Source organism: Panicum hallii, chromosome 3 (genome assembly GCF_002211085.1).
Source record: "Panicum hallii strain FIL2 chromosome 3, PHallii_v3.1, whole genome shotgun sequence".
In the NCBI taxonomy this organism is placed as follows: Eukaryota; Viridiplantae; Streptophyta; class Magnoliopsida; order Poales; family Poaceae; genus Panicum; species Panicum hallii.
In genome coordinates, this window is record NC_038044.1 from 56,080,069 (window position 1) to 56,088,876 (window position 8,808).

An 8,808-nucleotide genomic window follows, 5' to 3' on the forward strand; every position below is an offset into this window, starting at 1 on the left:
CTACAAGTCTACAAGGAAGTTTCCAAAAATTGATCCGTAGCGGCTCGGTTTTGAGGGGCTGGTGACCCCGAGTGGTTCCTTGAGCCAGCCTCCAAACCGGCAATCCGAGTTCGAGCCCCGGCGCTGGCACCGGGAGGCCCCCCTGCGGCCTTCCCTCTGAGAAAAAAGAAAAAAAAAGCGGCTCGGTTTCGAGGGGATGGATCTAATGAGGAAAGGACAGGCACTTGCTGGGCACTGGCAACCAAGGGGTTGGGGCGGCCAGGTATCATCATCACAGACTAATAATCATGGAATTAATCTGTTTATAATTGTCTAATACTTGTGTTAGCAGAAGCAACATGTATACTTTCTCTGATTCACTGTACATGTTTATCCCTAGCCCATTATGTCTGTATCCAAATGAGTTCCAAGGAGAAAAACAGTGTAAAATGACTATCTATGCCTCTACTAAATAACACGATACAGATACTACTCTTCTTCAGCCAAAACTTTTAATTAATTAGGTGTCGAGAGTGAAAACATTGCAATGACTGCTCCCTTAATAATATCCTCAGCCGATAAATATCGTGAGACGTATACTCCTAAAGCTAAGAATAAACCCCGAAATTGAGGGAGTGAGTAGTATCGAGCCGCGCAATTGTGTGGATCATCGGTTCCTTAATCAAATGAGAGAGCATCCTTAATCAAATGAGAGAGCATCAAACGAGAACGACGTTTACCGGCCACTAAACGACGTTTCAGTGCACTGCATTTCCTGTAATGCACGGACTTCGACCGTGACCAATCCGTGTTGCCAACGTGTGCCTGGTAGGCTGTTGTCAGAGTACCTTTGTAAGCGCCCACCAATACCAGAGGAGGCCTCTCGCACCGGGCATTCCTCGTCGGCCAGCCGGTCGGTTGGTCGTGTCTTACCGGTGACGAGTCTTACTGAATCATTTCCTGAGTACTTGGGTTTCGATTGTTTCGAACCATCGGAACGACTTGGACGATGAATGTTGCCAATGGGTAGGTAGAATGTTCCATCACTTTCGGTCCATGATTCGATTGGTTTCCAGCACTCCCATCAGCATCGGATGCCCATCTTGACTCGACTCTGCTGCGTCCGCCCTTCACACGAGTCAGTCAATGCATTATCATTAGTACCACGCTCAATGGCAGGTGGGCCCTCTCCAAATTTTGACAAAGTCAACGGTCCAGTCAACCCAAGGCCGCTTGCTAATAAGTTGCTAGCTTAGCCTCCAAACCCATTTTTTCGAAGAACCTTAGCCGCCCAAGGCCCAACCTCACTAGCTAGTAAGTAACAAGCTTCGTCGCCGATGGTGCTCACCTCGATCTCCACTCCAGCGCGAGGAAGACGAGTACATCAGGGCTTCAGAATGGTCGTCGCGGCCAGCTCCGCCCAACATCTTCCCGTGCTGCTGCTCCTCGCGGTCTGCTGCTGCTGCTATTCCTCGGCCGACGACGACGTCGACTTCATCTACCAAGGCTTCCAGCACGCGTCGCCGGGCGCGGACCTGACCCTGGACGGCTCCGCCTCGGTGCTGCGCGGCGGCGCGCTCCGGCTCACCAACGACAGCAACCGCCTCGTCGGCCACGCGTTCCGCAGCTCCCCCGTGCGCTTCGGCGGCGGCGGCGGGAGGCAGCTCGCGTCGTTCAGCACAGCCTTCGTCCTCGACATCGTGACCGTCGGGAGCGGCGGCGGCCACGGCCTGGCCTTCGTGGTGGCCCCCTCCACAGCGCTCCCCGGGGCATCCCCCGAGATCTACCTCGGCGTGCTCGGCCCGGCCACCAACGGCAGGGCCACCAACCACGTCCTCGCCGTGGAGTTCGACACCGTGCTGGACCTCGAGATGGACGACATCAACGGCAACCACGTCGGCATCGACGTCAACAGCCTCTTCTCCAACGTGTCGGAGCCGGTCGCCTACTACGCCGGCGACGGCGAGGGCACCACCAAGGTGCCTGTGACGCTGGAGAGCGCGCAGCCTATCCAGGCGTGGATCGACTACGACGGCCGCACCGGCGTCCTCAACGTCACCGTGGCGCCGGTGTCCGTGGCGGACCGGCCTCGCCGACCGCTGATTTCCACGAAGCTCGACCTGCGCCCGGTCTTCAAGGAGGACATGTACGTCGGCTTCTCGGCGTCCACCGGGAAGCTGGCGAGCTCGCACTACATCCTGGCGTGGAGCTTCCGGACCAACGGGCCCGCGCAGCCCATCAATCTCCGGCGGCTGCCCAAGGTTCCGAGGCCGAGCACGGCGCCCTCCAAGCTCATCATCATCAAGTTCGCCGCCGTGGCTTGCGCGGGGACGCTCGCTCTGATCGCGGCTGCCATGGCCGTGGTGCGCTGGCTCCGGAAGAAGGCAGCGCTCGCCGACAAACTGGAGGACTGGGAGCTGGAGCACCCTCACAGGTTCCCCTACAAGGAGCTCTACAGGGCGACCAAAGGGTTCAGGCAAAGCGAGCTTCTCGGCGCGGGCGGGTTCGGCCAAGTGTACAAGGGAGTGCTCCGGCGGCACTCCGGCGAGGAGGTGGCGATCAAGCGGATCTCCGCCGGCACGAAGCAAGGGATGAAGGAGTTCGTCGCCGAGGTCGCGAGCCTCGGGCGCATGCGCCACCGCAACCTGGTCGAGCTGCGCGGGTGGTGCAAGCACAGCGACGACCTGCTCCTCGTCTACGAGTTCATGCCCAACGGCAGCCTCGACGCGCACCTGTTCGGCGCGGGGGGCCGGAAGGCGCCGCCGCTGACGTGGGCGCAGCGGTTCGCCGTCCTCGGCGGCGTCGCCCGCGGCCTGCTGTACCTGCACGAGGAGTGGGAGCACGTGGTGGTGCACCGCGACGTGAAGGCCAACAACGTGCTCCTCGGCGCTGACATGGCTGCGCGGCTCGGCGACTTCGGCCTCGCGCGGCTCTACGAGCACGGCGCGGACCCGGCGACGACGCGCGTGGCGGGGACGCTCGGGTACATGGCGCCCGAGCTGACGTTCACCAGCCGCGCCACGACGGCCACCGACGTGTTCTCCTTCGGCGCGCTGCTGCTGGAGGTCGCGTGCGGGCGCCGGCCGGTGGTGCCGCCGCCGGCGGGCGGGGACGCGGACGTGGTCCTGGTGCGGTGGGTCCGCGACTGCGGGCTCGGCGGCGACCTGCTGCGAGCCGTGGACCCGCGGCTGGAGGGGCGCTACGACGAGGCGGAGGCGAGGCTGGTGCTGTGGCTCGGCCTGATGTGCAGCCAGGCTCGGCCGGAGGCGAGGCCCACCATGAGGCAGGTGTGCCGGTACCTGAGCGGCGAGGAGGCGATCCGGGAGGACGCGGAGCTCGTCTTCTCCGGCGCCGACTCGCTCGAGTTCATCGGGTCGTCGGTATCCATAACGTGGTCCTCCTCCGGCGGGACCATGTCCGCCGGCTCGCTGCACGGCGGCCGGTGAAGTACTCCTTCCTGTAAAGAAAGCTGCAAAGGCGCGCACATATATCGACTGCCATTGTACTATTATTTGTTTCTATGATCGATGTAGAGATAGACACGTGTAACAGTAGTTGTGTGCTGCTGTGAAGAATACTTACGCTATCTCCAACGGTATCCTCTAAACTGTTCTGTATCCTATATATAGAGAAGATTCCGTTGTCTATTGCTCCAGCAGCGTTCTCTAAATGGTCCTCTAAAATAGAGAACGCTACACGTTTCCTCTGTATACAGAGATTCTCTCTCCTCTTCTCTATTTTTTCTTTACGTTTTAAACACTGAATTAAATAAACATAAAATATGTCCATAGCATTTGAGGTATGATAAATACGTACGTATAAAAATTTGGAACAAAATACGTTTCTAATATAGGGTTTAATGTATAGAGAACGAGATTTAGATAACGTTGTTGGAGAGAAATGAGATATAGAGGAGAGAATCTTGTAGAGAATTCTCTAAATGAAGGATATAGAGAACGACGGTTGGAGATGGCGTTAGAAGCTTTTTTTACTTTTTTCTTTTTTTTTACACTTAGAACTTAGAAGCTGTGCAAACAATATTTTCTTCACCAAACAAATATGGGCTCCACCAAATGCCATCCTATAAATAGGATTGGGCCCAATACCTTACAAAACGTCAGCCTCCATTTCTCCCAGCTCTTTGACCATGTATTTGGATGAATTTGCCCCTACCTTGGATTGAAGTGGATCGAATCTAATCGTTGAGGATCGCTTCTAAAAGCAACGAGTTGAAAGTTATGGAGGGGAGATCAGAGCTGCAACCTGCAATAGTGAAATATCGGTTTCCAACTAATGGATCACAATATATTTTCTTTTGAGTAAAATGCACCAGAGTCCACCAACTTGTAAGGATGTGTCATTTAGGTCCACAAACTCCAAAAGTATATTTATAGGTCCATCAACTTGTAATTTGTGTCATGTAGCTCCACAAACTCCAACAACTGCCATGTCCCCACTTTCTTCCTTGAGAAGCCAAACTGCCTCGGCGACTTTGCCTTCTTCCCCCAAACCGTCCAATGAAATATGGGGTTTTTCTTCATTCCCTCTACCCTCACCGGCTGCATCGCCTTCTTCCCCTCTCATCGCCACCCGCATCCTTCTCGCCCACCTTCATTGTGACGATGGCGAGCCGCAAGCAGGCGCACGGTGCACAAGATCGCTTCTCGCAAAGTCCTGCGACCTCGGCGCCGGCGGTGAGGCGGCGCGGCTCATCATCCACCATGGGAAGGGGCTCGTCAGTTGTCGATGCGTCGCCTGCCATGGTCTTCAATGCGGACGTCAAGCTCGAAGTCGAAGACGAGCAAACGGGCTTTGAAGCAGACGCCGCCGCCCCTAGGAAACAAGGGGCTGGAGCGGGACCAAGGGCCGCCGCCTCATCAGCATCATCGCCAGTCGTCAATGCGCCGCCCGCCATGGTCTTTGACGCGGACCTCAAGCTCGAAGTCGAAGATGTGCAACCCAGCTTTGAAGCAGTCGCCCCCGCCCCCGGGATCCAAGGGGATGGAGCAGGAGCAAGGCCCGCTGCCTCATCAGCATCACGCAACAATGACTCGGTGAGCCAGACCCTTCCAACATCTCCATAGTTTTTTAGATATTTAGTTCTGTGTTAGTCTCACAATCATGCGTGCAGTAGGCAGTAGATAAAGATTCACATTTGCTAGATTCACTTTTGCTAGACTGACATTTAATTTTCTGTTGCAATAATATCATATTCTAACTAACTAAATATAGAAGGTTCAATGCTTTATGGTGGGTACATTTATGATAGAAGCATATATTTTGGGCTTAGGATCTTTTAATTTCATATCACATACTTAATCTTCATTCGGTGACACATGTTAAACTTTGTGATCGATCTCATGATAGGCGCGAGCAATCGGCTGCCACGTCAACACCGAGGCTATGCCCACTAAGAATGAGCCAAACGTGCAGCCCGACTGGCCAGACATGCCAGCAAGCTCTAAAGCAATTGCCGGCCCTAAAGGGAAGAAGGTGAGTGCATGAATATGCTACACAACATATTGGGGTTTTTTGGTACGAGATTCACAATTTGAGATAAGTAATGATGATGTTATTATATGCACAAGATAGTGTAATGAAATGGAGTAAAATGTGCTATATATGTAACTATCATGGATGTTCTATATATTGTGATCCTGTTTTGCTTCTAATGTAGGCTGCAAGAAAGAAGTATGGCATTTGTTTCCCAAGGATAGCATGTACGATGGTGATCAGTGTTTACAGCGATGATGATGGACCTACTCTATATGGTAAAAGTGATGTTCCTACCCATTATGTACTGCAATTAGCATGAATACAGTTCCTACCCTTCTAAAATATCGGATCCGAGAGAAGGCGGAGGAGCTTCGCGTTGCTGTCAAGCAGAAGCTAGTTGCAGACAAGCACTACACTCTGGACAATGACAGCAACAGCGACAGCAACGACGACTGAGTTGGCTAGCATTAAGAAGAAGAAATATTTGTCCACCAGTCTTTTAGCTTTTGTCTTTTGCTTTTGTGTAATGGACAAGATGGGAAGTTGGCAGTACTGTGGTACCTTAAGAACAAATAGATGTGTATATATGCTACCTTGTATATGCTTGCGTAACTTTGCTGATTGGTTTATGGTGTGCCCTCATTTTGCTACCTTTAATTTGGAGTAGTCATTCAGGAAATTAAACGAAGGCACATCCAAATTTATTTCGTTGAAGTATCTAATTCATCAAGTAAAAGTTACACTACTAATTCACTCTAAAATTGTCTCCAAGAACAGCTTGATTTCGAGATGAATCTAGCAGTCCTCACTGCAAAACAGTATGCATCCAAATTTCGGCCATTCTAAATGAATGAAGGCGCTACAATTCTCGCCTGCACACGGATGATCGGGGCGCTCCAGTGCCACGCGCTTCAAAGGGCAGCGCCCTCTCCCTCTCTAGATCGCATCCACAGCCCTCTAGAGACACTGGTAATACTCCTCATTGCTCAGCATTGTGCCGGCACCACCACCGATTCTTCCATGGTCATGGCCTGTCTCATGTACTGCCTAGCAGTATCGTCGATGTCGGCGCCACCATTGGCCATGTACAGGAGGAAGGCGGCCACATAGGCCGCTGCGGGTGGCGCGCTCGAGATTCTTGTTGAGGACTGGCAGGGGTCTGATCGAAGGTCCACGGAAGATGATATGGATATCGGTGATGAAGCAGGCCTCTGGATTGCCGAATTAGGACAAGCGAGGAAGGAGCGCGGCGTAGCCATCAAGGTCGTACCACGCCATGCCATCAACCAACCGCTCTACTGAGATACACCGGCCGACTTCGGGGTCGCGACACACGTGGTGCATGAAGTGGCAGGTCGCCCGAAGCGTGCGGAGTTCATCCATTGGCCGCACCGAGGTCGTAGCGAGGTGGCCCGCCATCTGAATGGCCACCTTTGTAGGGAGATCCGCCGGCAACGATGGGCACCGCTTCGCCACCATGAGTGCCGGCGTCGACGACATCACGGAATGAGGAGCACGAGATGAGGCCACCCGAGGGCTCGCGTGCCGGCTTGGATGGAGCTGCGGCGAGTGTACATCGGCGAGCTGGTGGGCTGGATAGGCAAAGCAGCGCGCGACGTGCGGTGATTGGAGAGGAGGCAATGGATCACTATAGCTCGAAGGGGCTACAGTACAGTTGATGATTTCTTGAAAAAACCCCTCTTTTGGGGAGGGGCGAGGACGACGAGAGCAGGAGTTTGATCCTGAAATCCCCTCTTTGAACTAGCGTGAAAATGGCGACGACGTGGAGGAGTAGATCTCTTGAAGATGACCCCTCTTAGGAACTGCCGCCAATGACCGCGTTGTCGCCAGGAAGTACAAGCGGCGCCACATCTCGGGGGGATGGCAACTGTCTAGGGAAGGTGCACGGGAACAGGAACTGTCACGGCGCTGGGGGAATTCACAAAAACACCCCTCATTTGGAGTAGTCGTTCAGGAAATTAAACAAACGCACATCCAAAATAAATATGTTGAAGTTTCTAAATTTTTAAAGGATAACATAAGATCTTCATTAATCATATATTTACATTGCCAACAAAAATGATCCTAGACCTTAAATAGAGTCAACCCGGTCCAATATCCTTGTGGAAGGACATATCAGTTTTGCGTCGAATCCTACAGTCCTCGCTGCAACACAGAGTCAATCAATGTGGTTCCCATACATTAAAAGGAATTCTGGCGCTGCAGTTGCCACCTGCGTATGGAAGAGCACCGCGCACAGGTGCCGCCAGAAGTGGTTTGGCCCACCAGCGCCAACACGTTCGCCAGAGGACCACATAAGCCTTCTCGTGGCATAGTAGACATGCCTCGTTGCTCAGCATTGGTCCGCCAGTGATGGCTCCCTCAACCTGTCTGATGTACCAGCTCGCAGTGTCATCGACGGTGATGCCGGCGTTGGCCCTGTAGAGGAGGACAGCGGCCACATTGTGCCCGCCCTCGCTGGCGTGGGTGAGCTCGTTGTCGATGCATGCCCAGGCTGCGGACCAGTTGTTGAGGCCTCCGTAGAGGACTCTTTTAATCCCAGTGATGAAGCAGGCCTCCAGGTTGCCAACTTGGGTCAAGCGAACAGGGAGGGTGATGTAGCCATTGTAGTCATTCGCCGCCCGACGGCGCGGTCGCCGCACACGCCACGCATGAACTTGCAGGTTGCCCGTAGGTTTTGGAGGTCATCCATGGGGCGCTCCGAGGTCACAGCGAGGTGTCTCGCAATCCGAATGGCCACATCGTATGGGAGATCCGCCAGCAAAGACCGGTGTCGCCTCGTCGCAATGAGTGCCGGCGTCGACGACATCGCGGAACGAGGACGATGAGAGTAGAAAATCTTGAAATCCCCTCTGTGAACCAGCGTGGGAACTAGTGACGACATCAAGGAGGAGTTCCTGAAGACCCCTCTTGGTCGCTAGGAAGTTTAGGCGGCACTGCATTCTGGGGATGGCAACCGTCTTCTCAATCGTGATGGTGTGTGGGAACAGAAACCGTCGCGCGGGGAAAGCCAACATTTATTTGCTTAAAGAGGATGCGAGTGTGATGTGGAGCTAGGTGAAAACACTTGAGTAGGCAGTGGTGGATGGCAACTGCTGAACTGGCTTTGGCCTGTGTTTGAACGAGTGCATCAGCAAAATTTTTCCTCCCTTTTAAGGGAGCATTCGGAACACCTATTTTCACTCTTTTTCTCTTCCTGGGCTAGATTGTGAGGATCCTGGTGGCTCACTCAAACCTGGTCCGGCTCCACAGCAATTTCATTTCAGGCCTGACTTTGAAATGGGCTCAGGCCTTATTATCAGCGAGCACCAC

The 8,808-nt window shown here is 53.7% G+C and overlaps 1 protein-coding gene across 1 annotated transcript; it reads left to right on the forward strand.

Moving 5' to 3' along the window:
• Positions 1-511: 511 nt before the first annotated feature.
• On the forward strand, positions 512-3,601 carry LOC112886550 (L-type lectin-domain containing receptor kinase IV.1-like). The gene has a single exon (XM_025952486.1). The coding sequence runs from the start codon at positions 1,317-1,319 to the stop codon at positions 3,423-3,425; it is 2,109 nt and encodes a 702-aa protein (XP_025808271.1). The 5' UTR covers positions 512-1,316; the 3' UTR covers positions 3,426-3,601.
• Positions 3,602-8,808: the final 5,207 nt, after the last annotated feature.